The sequence below is a fragment of the Camarhynchus parvulus genome, chromosome 3, assembly GCF_901933205.1.
Source record: "Camarhynchus parvulus chromosome 3, STF_HiC, whole genome shotgun sequence".
In the NCBI taxonomy this organism is placed as follows: Eukaryota; Metazoa; Chordata; class Aves; order Passeriformes; family Thraupidae; genus Camarhynchus; species Camarhynchus parvulus.
In genome coordinates, this window is record NC_044573.1 from 88,247,481 (window position 1) to 88,267,008 (window position 19,528).

General features: G+C 37.0%; 1 protein-coding gene across 1 annotated transcript in view; it reads left to right on the forward strand.

Annotated features, from left to right (window-relative positions):
- The window catches only part of RNGTT (RNA guanylyltransferase and 5'-phosphatase), a 171,048-nt gene that overhangs the window by 135,826 nt on the left and 15,694 nt on the right, over positions 1-19,528 (forward strand). Inside the window, exon 14 of the mRNA XM_030946306.1 lies at positions 1,193-1,259. Within this exon, the coding sequence (XP_030802166.1) occupies positions 1,193-1,259 (67 nt within the window). The remainder of the gene's footprint in view (positions 1-1,192; positions 1,260-19,528) is intronic.

Sequence of the window (19,528 nt, forward strand, 5' to 3'; positions counted from 1 at the left end):
TTATGCGTATATATATGTGTGTATATATATATATATTTATGTATGCCTAATAATGTAAGAAAGAGACACCTCAGTGTCATTGCTTAAGCTGACTGATGCCTACATTTATACTTATTTCTCACTATTTAATTTAATTCATTTGTAAGGCCTTATTGCTGGAGGGAGTGGGATGTAAAATTGAAAGAAAATATAAAATGGCAACCACTTAATGAAAACTTGGGGCTACTGAGGAATATGATGGGTTTTCAATGTCCCTTTTAATCAAAACAGAAACTCTTTCTGGGGTTAGTAATCAAAAAAGTTCTCATTATTATGAAGAACCTGTATTTCAGTGCAATGCTTATGAGGCTTTAAAATGGAGGGAATGATTGCTGGGCCTTTGCTTAGCAAGAGGAACATTGTAATTATGCAGTCAGAACAGAACAGTGCCCTCCTGCCCTTTTTGCTGGCCAGTGATGTTCTTGTCAGCCTGTTTGTAACAGCAGTGCCCTAATGCTTCTCTGGAATTTGGAGTTTATGTACTGATAGCATTGACTTGCACAGATATCTGCAGAAATCACTTTTCCAGAAGTATGAACAGGCATTTGAGACAACTTATCCAACTGTCCCTCTGGATCTTGGTGGTGTATGCAACAACTTTATTAAGACTTGAAGAGAACAGCAAGCACAAGCTGTATCTGGGGCTCTTTTTATTTGGCAAACCATTAGGCAATGTTACAGAGATTCTCTGATATTTCTCTACTTGTAGGGACGTCATTTTTGTATTACTGTGCATACTTTTATGTGCCCTAATCTGTTTAAACTCTTGGGCTTGCTGCTCTGAATGTGTATTTATCATTCTTTTCTCTTGCTCTCCCTTTGTCTCTAATGGTCTTTAATAAAAAGAAAAAGAGCATACCTGCCATTCTCCCACATTACTGAGTGGCATCCATCACAAAGAAGCCTATGAAGTGATTTTGTTGAAGATGTGTTTCCAACATAAACACGAATTACTGGTGTGCACCCATCTTTAATGCACATTTTTGTTTTTTATAGTAGCTCACACAGAATTGTGTAACCAGATTTGCAAGGGTAGCTCTTGCTGTTGTGATGAAGATTGGTGCCCTGCTAGGGTTTGGTAACAATTACTGCAGATGCAGAAAAAACTTACGGATGTAAAGTGATATCTTAAAAGATTCTTTTCATTTTTTAGGCTACTCACCCAGAATGTTGGTCTTCTTTATGTCGGAAACTTTGACAGACCTTTTGCTCAAATTAAGGTATGATTAATAATCTGGAGGGGGGAGGGGGTGATTTCAATTATTTCATTTCTGTATGATTTAGAGAACTTCAGGACTTCAAGTTATCAATATAGCTTCAGGAAAAACAATGGGAAATAGTGCTGCTTTGGTTATGTTTACCATATTCTGGATTTGCTTTTGGTTTAATCTGTGCTCTTAAATTGTCAAAGAAGTTTAGTGTTTCCAATCATATTTTGATTAATTTTGACTCTGGTTTAATTACCAGAAGGTTTTCTTGTCAGAGACATTTCAAAGCAAAGCTACTTTTGAAGCCCTGTAGTTCTTTAAGTGATCCTTGACAGGGAAGACACTGCAGTAAAAAGCACAGATTGTTTTCTTAGTATTATTAGATTTATTATGAAAGACTCATACAATTGCTGGAAAATAATTTGCTTTTTATGACTTATTGTTTCTTTTACTTCAGAGGAACTATAATAGCTTCATGTTTCTAATTGCCAGTTGCTAATTAGTTATTGCCATGTCACTTGCAAACCAAAATGTTCTACAAGTATATATGGACTGATTGTGATGAGTGTCATTGATATTTTCATTAGAACAAAGAGAGGGAGGCATTAGCATGTCAGCCATTACACTGTAATGTGGAAATATGTTATCTGTTTTAGAATGCTGAAGTGTTCCCATGTCTTAGATGATACCTGTAATTATTACATATTCTGCACTCTTGGCTGCATTGTTCCCTCCATCATGTGCATATGCTTGTGCTTCAGAATTTTAAAACCCTTGGTTTTTTTTACATCAAAATGAAACTTAATTTCAAAAACTCAGATGTGTTCCCTTGCCATCCATAATTATGTTACTAAACAGTATTCCCAACTGTATCTAGCAAATACATTTTATAACTTAAACCTTGGTACTATATTAAAATTATTTTAAAATAAGAAATGCATGCTTTTCATCTTCCTATTTCCCTTTCACTCATCTCCCCAGTTCCTATGAGTGTATTATTCAGTTTGGTTAATAACCAAACAATTAAAATGTTACTTGCATGAAACAGCTTGCTAGAAGTTTCTTCAAAAATAAGCTTGTATACTTTTGTTGATACCTCTTCAGACCAGTGCTTCTTTAAAAGCTTTATAAAACTTAACTGTTCTCCCGTTCTAAAAGAGGCTCAGCTTCTGCCTGCTCCATCCACTTATAAGAATATTAAGTAGCAAAATGGGAGGTTTTTCCCATGGCTGGGAAGAGTTTAAGCCCTCTGGGTGGAAGTGAGAGAGAAGAGGTGAATACCCCATTAGTTTTCTGCTGCTTGCAGTCAGCAGTGGTACCCCTCCTAATACTTTGGGCCAAGGAGAGACCCTTCTGTTCACAGGAGAGCTGCAGAGATGCTGTACAGGATCCAGCTGCAGGACTGGGTGGCAGGCCACTTGCAAATGCTTAGGGAAAGAGGGCACTAGCAGGATAAAGACAAAGCATGCTGACAGCTTCCTGCAATTTGCATGCAGCGTCTTCTCTGCTGGAAGTGGTACCTGCATCCTGGTGCCTAATAGACTCACTTGGGCTTCCCTCAGTGTGCTTGAGGGATTTTCCACTAAATTTTCAACATACAAAGCCATACTATCATTATGAGTTAAGGTATTATTTTATATCTTTTAAATCTATTGCCAAATTATTCTTTTTGGTTCAACCTAGTCCTTATGTCAAGAGAAGTGATCAGGAATCTCTATTCCTGATCTTTATCTTCCTCTCCACATTACCCAATCTTACATCCTCCAGACCACAGGAATTTAATTTATTTAGTTGCTCCTGAATCCTACCTATATCTCTGATCAATTTTGTGTTTTACATGCCCTTCTGTATTTCTATTGTTTTTTTTACAATAGGGGATGGCATAGTGTTGAAGATATGGGCACAATAGTGTTTTCTTTTGTGTCTGCAGTTCTTTATACATGGAACCATGCTTGGTAAATACCTGATGTACAGTTAATTTGAGTAAGTTAATACTGGACTTTCTGGTAATATATCACTCATGTAATCTCATCCTAAATGTTGCATTTGCCACAGAATAGATTAAGTGGATAATCAAAATAAATTTCAGTTGCTGCCTTTGAAAAACAAAGCCTATTTTCCACTTAATTACTGGAGATCACAATGATAAGTTTGAATTAGCAAATTCCACAAGATGCATTCTATAAAATGTAACTTATTTTTGGAGCTATAGGGATGTATATGGGTGTATGTTTGCACACTGTTGCTTTGCTTTGCTTTGCTTTGCTTCTGGTGCTAAAAGCAATGCTGCAGTGGTGAGCTGATTGGTGGGGATTATTATTACCTTCAACTGGGAAATGGCATGTAGTTAACAAAGACAAAAAGCTTTTGAAATTGAAGCACCTCTCTGATTGCTTGAGATTCCAAATTGATTTTTGCTGCATGGCAACAGGAGGAACTGTTATAGAGTGATGGTGTCACACCTTTATAGAGATCTTGGACACCAAAAAAGGAAAAAGGGAGTAATAACTCACACTGAGAGTTTGTGGTGCAAAAAGAAGTTTATGTACTCTGGAGATGTATGATGGTCTTTCATAACTGTTGACACAGGTTTCTTGCATTCTGCCCCCAGCACTTCTTCAGGTGTTTAATATGCTGTTGCTAATGATCCCATCAGTTAAAAGACCAGGGAACTATGTATGGTCCTTGAATATATATAAGGCAGAATTTCTATAGCCTTTTAGTTCAAATATGCTTTTACACACTGTGTGATAGATTGGTCCCTCTTGTTATATAAATTACCCACTCATGTTCATTTGCAAACATCCCAAGTATTACGTATTCTATTAAGACACAGCATTTTTTGCCAAATATATGCATTAAGGAATGCCCCAAACCACTACAGTCCTCTGCCAGTGTAGATTTATTACTCAAAGTGGACCATTATTAGACAGCAGTACTTCCAGTGCATTTTAGTGTACTTTCAGTTGGACAAGTTGGAATGTTACCAGGTCTTTGAAATATTCATAGTAACATATAAACTCATATATACTAGTCATGTATAGTGCTCATATATTCATGTTTCAGTTTATATGCATTTACAAAACTGCAAAAAGAAAAACGCCTTATCAAAGTATCCCTTCCCAAAAGCAAAACACGTTTGACTTTCCAAAACTGTGCAGGAGATAATTACAACAATGTCTTTGATGATGAAGAACTGTAGATGGCGATTCTGAGAAAAGAGTTTGAAATAGTAATGTCTCTTCTAGGATGATTTTTCTATGTCTTTCTTTCTTATATCAATAATTCATTAATATATATTAATATTTATAGTGTTTCTGAGACATAGCTGAACTGATAAGATTAACTGAAATTAGCTGATCTTCCTCCTCAACTTGCTTTCAGCAGTATCAGTAGTTGTGCTTGATAGGTGTTGGATATCTGTACTCCATTATGCAAGAGAAATGTGAATCGTTCACTCCTGGAGCTTTTGAATCTTGCATCTGGTAGCAGATGGATAGAAGAAATGGGGAAAAAGTTTTCCTGGCTAGAGGGATCTGCCTGGAACTTAACTCTTCTAATAATCTGCTGGTTCATAGGTATTGCGAGATTTTTATGTCGCTATTTTGAATAGAGTTTATGATAGAACATTTAAATTTTTGCACAGTGTTTGTGATTGCTCTTGTTCTAGGGTAATATTTAGTGAGTTTCAGTAAATTCAGTGACTTGTATAAATGATGGCTGTTTCAGTTAGCTTATGAGACAATTAATTATTTCAAAATTCTGCTATGGTAATGGCTTCTAATTTTTTTTCCCAGGGGAATGTTCTTTAAGGTTATATTGAAGGAATCAATTTCATAGAGGCTAGTTACTTTTAAAAATTGAATTTTATTTCTAAATAAAATTATTCTAAACTATTGTTTAATTCTAATGTTCATTTAATGGTATTGTAGAATAGTTTTACCACAGATGTTGGCTTTCAGTATCTTCTCCCATTTAATCTATATTAGTCGTAGTAATAGTGGTGGTTACTGTCACTTCTGCTTTCTTTCAAAGATGTCTGGAGCAATGCAATGATTTGCAGCTTTCTTTGGATCTTAAATGGTTTAGGACCAGTGGTTTTCTTATTTATTAAACACCTCTTGAAAATTTAATGAAATGAAAAAGGTTTCTGTAAGTGATAATCTTGATCAAGAAGGTAAAGTATTGTCATCAGCTGGAATTAACTGGCAAGCTTTCTTTTTATATTTCTTTTATATTTTTTCCCTAAATACTGTTAGTATTTTTTTGCTAACAGGGATGCTATTAAAGCAAAAACTTTATCATAGAAATTTTGTGTTTATTAGAAGTAACTAAATCTATTGTCTCAGTATACATAATAATTGCCCAATGGAAGGGGATGTTATTGGGGATTTTTGACACGTTGTTTTTAAACTTGAGAGTTGATCAATGTAGACTACAATGAAAACTTAGCTACACTATATGCAGTAATTATATCTATAAAGAAAATCATACTGCTTGATCAATTTATTAGGATTGTCAGTTTTTGCGGTTCAGTTCCTAGTAGCTTCTGGGGTTAGGGGAAATGGTTCAGTACACTGTGTTCTCCATTATTAATAAGTCATGAGGCTTCTGGCAGTCTTTACTATGAGCTAATGACTAGTTTCATTTTTTGGCTTTCTTAGCACATTAAATTACTATTTAAATAAAGATTAATTACTACTGTTTTATTTTTAGTATTTTAAGAATAGTTATTAAAAGTTTCATAGTAACTACTACTTTGTTCAAAATAGAATTGTTTGATTTGATAGAATATGAGGACAGTTACATTGAAAAGAATATTTTGAAAATAACAATGTGTTGTTAGTATTTTGTTTTTTATGATAGGATCCCAGTGGAAAGACTCTGAGTTTTAAGTTTGCTTCTGGGGAATTTGCTGCTGTAGTTACAGCAGTCTTGCTGTCAAGGACTAGCAAGGAATCAAGATCTCTGCTCTGACCTGCACGTCAATAGCCCTAATCTGTGATTTTATTAAACTTTAGAACAGTATTGCTGATTGCTGAGACAGCTAAGCCGACCACCTACACTCCAGAATTGTAGTTTGGTTCTAAGCTATTATTTGTCCAACTGCCTCATTTTTCTTCAGCAAATACACTTTTAACTTAAAACATGATAAAGCATTATAAAGTTCTGCCAGAGAGAGGCCTTGCAGCAGGTAATCACCCCAAAATTTCTTTGATCATATCAAATCAGAACCTGTAGACTCCAGATACAAATCCATCTACCTTTACTTTAAGATCTGCAGGCAACAGCTCAGCACCTCAGATAATTTACTGTAATGCTCCCATGAGCTGAAACATGAGCTGAAACCTCATGAACATAGCTGCCTTACCTTTGTCCAAACGCCTGGGATGAACTGGTGTCTGAGAACCAGGTCAGACATAATTCATGACTCTTTCAGCAATGTCAAACCTCTGTAGCTGATTACTGAAATGATTGGCCACAATTTACCAAACATCCTTTCCTGAAGAAGAGGGAACAGGAATGAATTTATGGTCTCGCTGCTCTTAAGAGGTTATTTTTTAAGGTAGGATAAGCTGCTGATTTCTCAACTGAAGCTAGCATGTTTTTCTTCCCTGAGTGATAATGGTTTCTACTACCAATGAGTGATCCCAAAGCTTGGGATACCCTTGTTTAGGGTACAGGTCTTCAGACCACTCCAAATGTAGAGAGAGAATTAGTCCATCTTTCACCAGGCAATAAATTGCTGTCCAGACACAGCTCCATAGTAGCAGTGTGGTCTGTAAAGTTTTTTAGCAAAAAATGTTTAAAAGTTTTCCCTTTGAGCCTGTTGACAGCCACTAAGAGTACGTTGCTGTCTTAATATTTCGATGCTTCGCTTACTGGGCTTTCATACATAATCATAGAGATTTTTGTGTTCACTACCAGAGCAAATAGTAGAGTGAAAGAATTTCTCATTTATCATGGTCAAGTCATACCCTGAATTTTGTTTCTGTAGTCTATCTCCCCTTCTTACTGTTTTGTGCTGTTACTGTGTTTTATGTGATGTAAAATGCCATAGAATATGACCTAGGGAAATCATGTCTTCAGCTTGAAGATGATACAACCCTAGAATCTCTGAAGTGAGGTGTTTCTGAGAAAACAGAAGTGCTGATTTATCTGGTTGTTCACATTGAAGACAAGTAATTTCAGACTGAAAGAGGCATCACTGGCTTGAACAGGGGCCTGTCAAATTAAAGACAAATAGCTGTAACCTTCGTTAGCTTAGCAAGATAGTGTCAGAGAAGGATTGTTTCATCTTCTTATTACCAGAGTTAACATGGACAGTGAGGAGAAGAAAAACATGAGAAAATTATTTTTAGCTAGGAAAGTAATGATAGGACAGCAAATGTGTTATCCTGGACAGAAATAATTTAGTTCTGAAAGCTGAAGAATGCTTTCAGAGCTACAGATCTGGATCCAACCTCCACTAGGAACAAATACCTTGAAAATACCTTGACAGTTTTGAGAAGGAATGTGATAATTACATGATTTGGTGATTGTGAAAGAAGAAGATAAATCCAGGTAATCTGAGTCCCTACATTTCATTAAACACAGTCACTCTAAATTAAAACACACAGGATGAGGATAAAGCTGTATAATCTGCCTCTACTGAAGTTCAAACTGCATCTTTAGGACAAAGTAATCAACATTAATTATATATACTTATTAATGTTAACAGTCTTCCAAGAGAACTGGTGGGTGGCTCTTACGTTTTATAGAGTTTTGTGGGATGTTACAGCAGGATTTTCATATCCTCTTGCTACTTGCTTCTTCTAGAAGCTGTACTGGGCATCGTTGGAAATGCTAGTATTGGGCTGTGGAGAAACTGTGGAAGGAAATCCTTCTCTTTGTTTTTATTTTTCTGTCTTTTGTGGTAACCACCTATACTTGTGTGTCATGCAGAAGTCAACACATGGAAACAGTTTTAGCACCAGAACTTAAAAAAATAGGGCTGATGGAGAGATAATATTTCAAAATAAATTTCTCATTATAGTGGGAATTTAGGATTTTGTCCTAATGTTTATTGGTACTATGACAATGTACAGTCTTGTGGGAAGTCTGTGTGGGTCAGTGCATTTCCAACTCATGGGAAGTCATACAATGCTGAGATAATGCCTTCTGGAGTCTGAACCTGTCCTTTTCCACTCCTTCCTTTCTTCTGCACTATTTCCACATCATTCCACAGTACTGGGTCAAATTCAGCATCTATTTTTTTTAATCTTCAGGGTTCTCTGAGATACATGAAAAGTTACCTGGCATAGGGTTGTGGACTGTGTTTCCTTTGGCAGGAATGATGAAAGGTTTTACACTAAAGATAAAGTTAATAATTTTCAGCAGCAAGGTGGTTTTCAGGAGAACACTGTAGGACTTGGAGTGAATTTGGTGGAACCTGGGAGTACTTAGACATCTTGGAATCTTCTGTCCCAAGCTCAAGATGCCTTTCTTTGTGTCCTAAACAATAATCTGAACATATTCAATAACTGAATTCTGAATTCATGAGAGCGGTAACAGAATCCTTGGGAGGTTCTGCCCTACCCACACAGTTGATATCTTGTAAAGAAGGTGGGGGAGGTGCTAGGGAGAATTTGGTGAACAAACTGCAAGTTAGAAAATGTAAGGTGCTAGCAAAAAATCACCAACTGCTCATTCCTAAATTATATGTTTGTTAAAGGTAGAGAATTTAGCTCATTTTGAAAAAAAGGCACTTTTGAACTACTACTTTGAGAATTAAGTAGGAAAGAAAAAAGCATATGACTTAATTCTTTATCCCTTGATTTCTTCCTTTCCTTTCTCTACATCTTGACATTGTTTGTTGCAGCTTTTCTCAATCATATTTCCTTCACTTAAGGGCAAGAGGTCCTGACTGCCTGTGTATTACTACAGATCCTGGAATATTAGAGCTCTAAGTCCTGCCTAGGAGTGTTAGACACCAATAATAGAAGTAAATATTAATATATTATATATTTGCATTTATATTACAATAGGAGTCAGCATACAGTGGACATATTTATCCTCTGTAGACATATTAAGGAGCAAAAATAAAATGCTTTTAAAAAAAATCCAGCCTTAGAACTGGTGATGTAAACAGAAGGAGAGTAACTATAAAATCTGCATTAGCACTGCAAAAACTGAAGCAGTGATTCTGTATGCTGTCGCAATTGCTGCCCCTAAGAACAAAATGTTAATGAGCTATAATTTATAAATTTACTCTCTTCTGATGGATCAGGCTCCATTTTGCTTTTTGTCATGATTAAAGCTATGAATTCAGTTTAAAAAAATGTTCTCTGTAAAGCATGCAGTGTTCCATAGAAGTCCACAGAATTAGGAGTATTACCTCTGCAGTTTTCCCTTGTTGCTGCCAGAAACATAGAATAATTGTTTTTTGTTTAGGAATATGATTTTCGTTGAGGTTTTTTGTTGAATTTTTGGGTTTTTGGGGGGTGGGGTGGGCGGGCAGGTTTTGTTATTTCAGCTCCTAGTAGTGTTTTTGGAAAATAAATCCAAGTTTGTTCTTGGCAAGCATGGGATGAATTAAGCCTTCTGGAAAGGTTAAATAATAGTTAATTGATTGTAGATCCTTATTTATTGGGCATTTTTTGTTGTTTTCTATTTACATCTATATTAACTCTGTAGAGAAAAAAAACCCTTCAGATGCTTTTCTTGAGTATTGTAAAAATGAACAGATTGCAGTTTTTTCAAGCCTTCCATTTCCTGGGCTTACAAATGCATCTTAGCAATACAAAATCAGTATGATCATACCTCATTTCTCAAAAAGCTTAGAAAAACAAGTGCTCACAAAGGAACCTCGACAAGCTCAGTAGCAGCAAATTCCGAGTTGTGCACCAGGGGCAGAGTGAGCTGATGCCTTGGAGTGGTTGCACAACAGCTCTGCAGAGCAGCACCCGAAGGTCCCAGTGGCCACAAGCTGAGCTGAGCCAGCCACGTGCAGTGGCACTGGGAAAGGCCAAGCCCACCTTGGGCTGTCATAGCCAGGGCATTGCCAGCAGGTCGAGGAAGGTCCCTGTTCTCTGCTCAAGGGTTCTGAGAGACGCCTGGGCTAACTGTGCACAGCTCTGGGCTCCCTGGAGCATGAGAAGCCACCCCGCTGGAGTGACCTCTGTGGGCATCATGGTGAAGGGAAAAGCATATGGCCTGTGTGGAGACGTTAAAGAAATAGGGTTTGCTTAAGAGAGAGGGGTAAAGGGGGCACTCATTGCAATCCTTCTTCATCTGAAGTGAGATTGCAGAAAAAAGGAAAGACACTTCTCAGACGTGCCTGGGGAAGGACGAGCAGGAAAATTTCAGTTGGATGTAAGAAAAAATTTGCATGGAAGTTGGTGGGGCACAGCAGCAGGTTTCCTGAAGACACTGTAAAACCTCTGTCTGTGGAGGTTTTCAAAGTTATCTGGAAGAGACCCTGAGCAACCTGACTCATCTTTGAAGTTACCCAGCCTAGATAAGGAGGCTGGATTGCGTGTTGGCTGGGTGTCCCTTCTGACCTGAATTTCTCAGGTTCTGTGACATTTTAGAGTATAAACAGTCACTGCTGTGAAACTTAACTAGTTCATAAGGATATATTATTGGGAAACTTTAGAATTGGATGTTTCTCAACTTCTGCTGTTATGATTGAATAGCATACATTAATGAATTTCAGCATACAGTATTCCTGTCAGTTCTTCCTTCTTATCTTTTTCCTATGGCTGTGACCACAACTTGCATTATACAAGGCTTTCACTACTTCCACCCTCAGTATCTTGGGATCTTTCTTGTTATGTGTTTACCTTGAAAGTGTCTTTTTTTCTCATAACACAAAAAATACAAAAAGATGCACCCTTTTTCCATTAAGAGGTAGAATTGCATTATATTCCAGAGATCCTATGGTCATCTTTCAAAGAACATGCTGTGTTTTCTTCACTAAAATGTTTATTTAGAAGAAGAATGATGGGTGTTTTACTTTGAAGTTTTTCTGCAGCTGTTTTCCCATAATGACAGTATGGATTTTTCAATGGAGTATGTTGTATATGTTGAAAATAAAGCATCTCTGTCTTAATCTAAAAATTTGTGAGTCTAACTGGAGCTGAGAGAGGCTGGTGTTCTTAGGAATGTGTTTAAAACTCAAGAGGTTTATAGATTGTTCAGAGCCATATAACTAATTTAAAAAGAAATATAGCAAAGAAGAAAAGAATTTGAAAGTGGCAGCAGTAGCTAGATTAGGAGCAAAGCTCAGGAGTAAGAGGCTGGAAGAAGAGCTGCCTATGAGTAGCTGCTGGATGTAAATGAGCCAAGAGACGTTGTAAATGTGTCAAATGGCTTTTGTAAGTGTTGTGTATTAGTAAGGGAAGAGGGCGTGTAACAGCATTACAATACAGGATGCCTGAGGAAACAACACTTGCGTATATACTAGGAGGTCACAGTCAGGCTATCTAACATTCATGCCTTCCCTTCCCCTACAGTCTTGTCTGTGGCCCCTATTCCAGCAGCAACACCCTTGAAAAAGCCTCCAGAACTAATCCCTGAGACCATTAGTATTTTCTTCTTCAGTGGTTTTGGTTGGGGTACTTCTGTTGTATTACCCACAAGATTAAGCCAAAACCCAATTTTTTTGTCACATTAGAGATGTTTGATTTGGAGTTTCCCATTTCCTTTTGTTTGATAAGTAATGAGATTTGAAAGCAGTAGTAGCTAATGTATTTGCCATGAGACTTTAGTTTGGTTTTTTGTTTGTTTTGGATTTTTTTTCTTTTTTTTTTTTTTTTTTTTTTTTTGTCTCATCATTCCTTCTTTAATTCGTTTGCTTTCTTACCTTACTGGTAATTTTCCAAGTATTTACCAGTGACTGCCTACAGAGACCATTCTGAGAGGTACAGTCAAACAGAAAACTGGATTTTCAAAATGGTAAAGAGATTGCTCTTATGGTAGCTTTCCTGTGGCCAGTGGTATGGAAACATACTGTGATAAATGTGAGCATTAGGACATGCAGATTATGTCTCATTATAATAACACATTAATAGACAGTTTATTTTCCGCTTTGAAAAGATGGCAAAACAAAAGGCATAAGCTCTGTTTCTGAACCATAAAGTTATTGCTCACTACCAGCTAAAAATTGCTGTAAAAGATCTTGGAAATTAAGGGTTTGTTTTAGCAATAGATGAGCACAGATATTGCAGGTATTTCTCATCTGCTTTGGGTTGAGCCTTCATACTTGCCACAGTAGAATAACTGATCAGGTCATTGTAAAACTGCCAGATTTCTTGTGCTGTAGTGCAAGTTGTGCTTTGCTATTGTCCTTGTCCTCTTTGTCACATTGTTATTTCACAAGCTTCAGTGTTTGAGAGTGTTCTGGCTCCCATACATGGGTGATTTGGGGTTGGCAGCATCTTTTGCTTTCTTATGTTTTACAAAAATCATCTGGCAGAGGGAATGATTTGTCCATGATGATTTTAAGCTCTTGAACATGGTAATTTGTTGCTGCAGCTGTTCTTCTGTTATAACTGCATTGTCAAACCTGGTTTGGGTGTGCCTCTGCACATAGAGAGTTTAATTTGTTCTGAATAATTGAGGATACCTTGATGACAGCAGCTGTTTATGGGGCCATGTCCTATGCTTGAGTGAGTTGCAGTAGGGACTGTTTTTTCCTTTGATGTAGACATCCCCATGCTTAGTTTCTATAAATGTGATTGCATTTGCATTTTCTTTTGACTAGAATATAATACTCAGACAGCATGGCAGTGTGCTAAAGTTTCTAGGAGTTTTAGGCAATTTAGGAAACTTATTGTAGATAATTGTCTTCTCAGAAAAAGTAGTGCCCTAAATTTGTATGTCATTACTGTTTTCATCAGAAAATACTCATTTCATACCCTGTTTGTGATCATAATTGTTCTTTATAAATCTGTTCTGATTTTTGAAATAAGTTCTTCATCTTTTATTTTCTATTAGAGGCTTTAGTGGAGGCAAATGAAATAAAGGCAGTGGGATGGATAACAGTCAAAGAGAAAGAATAAATAAAAAAGTAGATTCTAAGTAAAATTATAAACATCAGACCGTATGAGAAATTAATTCTAATTGAAAGGGGCAACAAAAGATGTTTCAGGCATTTTTTACCATTTCTTAGTTGTTTATTGTTTTGAAGAATGAGAACATCAGCCAAGATCAGGCTTGAGGGGGGAAAAGAAAGCAAATTGTTACTGTATGGTTTATAGGCAGAGAGTATCTAAATTTATTAGGCTTTTTAGAGGTGAATTATTTTGAATCTGAACTGAACAAATGAGGTTGAACTTGATAAATGAGCTTGAACTTGTAGTACCTTTGCGAAATGCAGATGATAATGTCTTTAAAATAAATTACTCATGAATAAATCAAGATGTTGAAGTTGCAAAGGGTGAGAGATGGTATAATAGGGAAATTCTTTGACTAGGAAATTGTTTCTGGGACCTTTCTTTATAGTATATGTAAAATGAATAGTGAATATCATGAATGAGAAATATTTTAAATGTCAGATACTGATAACACTGCAGAAAAAGCAGTTGATGGCAAAAATTATTGTATTGAGAGGTACTGTGCTGGTTTAGGGCTAGTAAAAGGCAAATGCAGATTAAATTTAGATAAATGAAGAAGAATAGAATTGCAAACAATAACAGAGAAGGTAGAAGAAATACCAAATGAGATAATTATGCAGGATATCAGCCTTGAAAGGAAGTGGGGTTGTAGATAATATCCTGTCTAATTAGAATACCTATAAAGAAGGTCATGTGATCTAATTTCAGCCACCATAGACCTTGCAGGCTCCTTATATAGGTGGTGGAAAACAGTGGAATCCAAGGGTGAGGCTGGGATCCTCTAAAAAAAGTGCCTGATGGTTGCCTCACTGAATCTTTCAATCACTTTCTAGAGGTGCCAGTCTCTCTCTGTGAATTACATATACAAACTAGCTGAATTTTAAGTAACTAATATAATGGCATAAATACTTGTCTTGCCTTTATCTCTGGACTTTTCTAAGTATGAGATTAAAGGCTGGAATAAAACCACATTCTTATTGTACGGCTGTTTTAACTGGAAGTTGGCATTTCCAGTATAGTATTCTCCACAGACAAGTCCTGTAGCTCAATTGTCACTCCAGCTACTGGTAATTGATTTTCAGATATCCATTTTTTCACCACTTCTCTCCTATAATAGAAGTCTTCAAAACCAGAAAAGTCATGCAAGTTTAGGGTCTGTTAGGGCTCTGATGAAAAAGTTGGTGGCTCTTAGAGAAGGTTAGCAAATAAGGAGGAAGATGTAACTAAACTAGATTATGCCCATGAAAGACTGGCCTGTAGGGAAAAAGATGAGATTTCATGCTAGTAAAAGTAGAAGGATGCTGATCTACTCAAGGAAATGATAAATAGCACCTGTACAATTCAAAAAATGTCCTTGATATCTACAAAGCACTAATCCTAGGGGAAAATGAAGCTGTACGTAAACAGTAAATCAGGTAAGATTATTTTCTTTTGAATTGTTAATTTGTTTCTCTATTTGTGTCATTTACACTAAGATACGTAAATTATTTCTTCATCAAATTTGGTTTCACAGTTCTTATTGCAAGGGTCACATATACCTTTCCTTGGCAGTTTTCCAGAATGATTATAGTATTGGTAAAGTTCCACATTTGAGAGAGAAATATATCTTAAAACTCAATTGACTATTAGTGGTGCAATATCTTGTTATGTAATAGTCAACAAAACCATTATTCATTTACTTTTTTTTTGACAGTAGTAAAGCCACTGCAGTTTTATCTTTCTAGCGTAAAGTGAGAATGAAAGTGAAGAACAACAGAACTCAGTGGTGCTATTATATTTCAGCAAACTGAAGTTTTCAAAATGCCACTTCTGATTCTTTCCAAACAAAAAAACGTTGATTGTAGAGACAATAGCATATTATATCTTTGGGGAAAATAGTTCAGAAATATTTGAAAAGATCAGAAATGTGGCAGCATTGTTAGAACTGTTGTGCAGAGACTTTATTTGTATTGCTGAAAACTGTAGATGTTTTCATTTACTGGGAAGGGAACTGTAACTACGCAATATTGCTTTTTATGTTACTAACTTCAGTGAGTTACTGCTTAATTGGTATACAGAAAAATTTCTGCCAGCGAGTTTACAACCAAATGCTGTAATGAAATGTCACTTCTTTTTAAAAAGTGTTACTTTCCCTTGGTTTGCTGAAGTACTAAATCCATTTCAGTAAATGAATCTATTGATTTTAGCTTAATGTGTTGTAATAAAAAATATTTGAGCATGTTCTCAGTGGTAGATTCATGAGATGCCGTGCTGGATTCTGTACCGGCAATGATGTGGATTTTTCTCTATTTTTCATGCATGAAGTAGTGGAGTCAGCATTGTTTCGGAACAGAATTAATGACCTGGTGTCTGCTGGAAGCCAGTTGTCTCACTCAACTGTGCAGAAGTCATCCATGGACTCTGACTGGGTCAGCCAAGACCCTGATGGTGTTTTAAGTGGGAGGCAGTGAGGCTCTAGCCAAACAGCTCTTGAACCTCTTGCCCCTTGCAGAGGTGGTTAATGCTGACTGGTCCTCACTGCCTTGAGGAGCTACCCATTTCCTGCACGCTCCTGCTGCACCACACAAGAAATAAAATGTCCCTTTAGTGTTGTACATTAAGCTACCCAGGTGTAATTTAACAGTAATACACACAAGTGCAACCCAGCTTCTGCTTCATTTGTTTAGTGGGTCATGGTTAGCCATGCTTGATTGGTGATTGTTGCAGGAGCAGATTAACTACAGGCTGTAGCATTTCTTTTAAACCTTGCTGGGGTGTAGGGAAGAGGCTGGTCTGTAGTAGAAGCAATCTAAAGGAATATGCAAAACAGAATTCGAGACAATAATATTTTTGTTCTTTTAGAAAATAATGCTTTACATACAATTACATACAATTACTGCATTTTGCTACATCACTACCTTCTCTTTCCACCTGTTACACTTCGGATACCATTAATGCATAGAAAGGGGTTCCAGAATAATTTAACTTCAATAGAAGGAAAGCAAAGGACATATCTGATTAATTTAGAAGGATGTTTATAGATCAGTGAGTCAGATTTTGGATTTACAATACTAAAGTTAATGCTAATGCAAACACTAAAGCAAGCAGACCTTGAATTACTTAATTACTACCTTGTTAATATTTAATTCAGAACTTTAAGAAAAAGTCTGTACTAACTAATTAGTAATTAGTAATTAGTACTAGTAGTTATAGCAGGAAACTACAAACCAAGGCTTTTTCATTAATTTCTCCATTGTGTGCACTCTTGCCTGACAAATCAACTCCCTTTTACCTTGGACTTCTCAACTGCAGAATTACGAACATACAGCTGTTTTATCTAAAGCATGCTAATGAAATGAGTTTAACATTACAAGTTACTTATACACATTACAAGTGTATAAGAATACACTTTGAGATTATTGGATGAGAGATTTACAGAGTTGCCATTGCCGTTACTTTGTTTTTCTTTCTCTTTTCTTATTTCTGTTCTTCTAGGGAAGAGCCTTCAAGGGTTGTTTTTTTTCCTGGAAAGTCTTAGTGTCACTGGCTGTTTCTAGAAAGTGCTTATGATGTTACTTGAAATACTATTACATCATGGGGAAAGCAAAACAAATGTTTTTGGCTGTATTTGTTAGGGAACTAAAGCTGTTTTTGTCCTGGGCCTTAAGTAGGGGAGGACAACAGCTCAAACACAAGTGTAGCACTTGGAGCAGAGCACTCATATTAGGCTCAGAATTCTGGGGAATTTAAGAATTGGCCCATGCAGAGATCTTTACAGGAAACAGCTTTATGACAAAGGTTTTTTGGGGGACATCATATGGTTAGAAAACTCAAGATACTTTCCTTGGCTTTGCTTGCCTTAGCTTTTGCAGACTAAGTGGGTGGAGTCATTTTGTGAAATAAAAATGAAGACTAAATGTTGTTGCTCAGTTACTTTGTTATTGGTTCCACATATAATAACAAAATGTATGGACAAAGCCATGAAAAATGTGCTCATGTACAGTGGACTTTCCCAGATTTCCTATCTTTCAGGGCTTTGGCAGGACCAGCTATTAAACCATTAATTATTTCCTGTTATCAGCATTCACCATTCAAAGTTGCAATCCCTTTTAGCTGACAGTAAAACAAAAACTCTGATACAGACTTTATTCATTTGTCTGGAAACACTGCTGCCCAAACAGACCAAGAACTGTATAGGTTTCTCCAACCAGATCTTGCAAAATCCATTATATCTTCTGTAGCCAGTTGTGACTCTTGAAAGTCCGTGAATATTGTCCATTTCTCTGCCTCATGATTACTGCAGTCTGTGTGGCCCCACCCCACATCCATTACCGTGGTGTCCTGGGAAATCTGGCTTCCAAACTCTGCAGACTCATTAATAACGAAGCATGGAAAGGAAAGAGGAGCTTGCAATGAAAGGTAAAGCAGTGAGAATCCCTCTATAGCCTCATTTATCGACAAATTTGTGCCATTGATAGATTAGCCCTTGCTTACCTTTCTTTCAGCAGACTGACCTCATCAGCTGGCAGGCACCCTAAAACCATTTGCAGTTACTGAGCCACAATTAACTTCTCTGTCGAGCCCCTTACATTCTGTAGCCCCACACTGATCAAGAAGATCTGTGTGCTTAGATACTAGATTGTAGGTCAGATTATACATCATGTCATTAATTGCTTTTGAAGAAGAAGGAAAAAGCTTTCTGTGTCTTAAGCCTCAAAGCCAGTTAAGCTTTGAAGTTTAAAGGAAACCATTCAAGAAAGGGGAGGGAGTTCATGCCATCTCAAAACTATAAAGGCAGATGAGAAGTGGGTTAGGGCAGTTGACTTTCACTACAGCACTTCCTTTGATCAAAGCTAATTTTTAAAAGTCTGCGTTAAGTCAGCAGCTATTAATCTTTTTGTTGTGATGTATTATCTGTAATGGGAAAAAAAGATTATTTTCCTTCTAATTGAAATCTTAGAAGGATGAAAAATCCCTAACATGACTTTTGCAGCTTTTTTCCCAACACGTCTTTGCTTTATTATTTTGATCTCATAGCAGTGCTGAGATTATTTCTGTTGTTGTTATTGTTGTTTGGCTCCTCTTGGCTTTATGTTGTATATTATTGCAGTGTTCCATCAAGGCATTTATCAGCTTCCTCATTCAAGTGGTTCTAACAGCCACCTAAAACTCATCCTATTAAAACTCATTTTACAAAAATAAAGGTGAAATCAGCAGAGTTGTGACGTCCAACCCCAACAATTAGGTGTAAGAATGCTTCCTCAAAATGGCATGGTTTTAAAAATCATTGTAGTTTGACTTTTCTTGTCATGTATTACAAAATAAAAGTTTGTGCTTTATTATTGTCATGGTTTAAGTCCATCTAGCAGCCTAGCCCCATTCAGCCACTCACTTACTCACCCACTCAGTCACTCACTCCCCCAGCATCAGAACCTGGGAAAGAATAGGAAGGGTGAAGGTAGAAGACTCCTGAGTTGAGATAGAGACAGTTCTATAGGGAGAGCAGAAGCCATGCACACAGACAAAGCAAGGAATGAATTCCCTGCTTCCTGTGGGCAGACGGGTGTTCAGCCATCCCCAGAAGAGCGGGGCTCCATCACACCTAGCAGTGTGGGAAGACAAATGTCATCACCCCAAATTTTCCCCCCTTCTTCCTTCTTGCCCTGCCTTATGTACTGAGTATGATGTTCCATGGTCTGGAATGTCCTTGGTCAGTTGGGACCACCCAGCTGTGTCTCCTCCCAACCTCCCCCCCACAAGCTCCCCCCAGCACCCTCACCACCAGCCTGGCAGTACAAAAATCAGAAAAGGCCTTGGCTCTGTGTCTCCACATCATCATCACTGTGTTCAGCACAAATCCCAAACACAGTCCCACACCAGCCAGTGTGAAGGAAGTTAATGCTACTCCAGCCAAAACCAGCACAAGTATATAATACAAATACAAAACCTGAAAATTTCATTAAATATGTTATTCTGCTGTAAGAGACTTCTCGGATTTCAAGACCTGACATTCTTCTGAAAAAAACTATTACATGTACTGTGTAAAAGCTACGATGAGCAAGACTGAGTTCTCTTCTCTCGCTCAAGGCTTTGGTTCTTAAAAGACTTGGCTAATGACAAACCATTCAGTCTAATGGAGTAGATGGGGATCAAAAGAATTTATATTTCCTACAAGTTCTGTAAATCTCTCTATGTTCTAGTGTC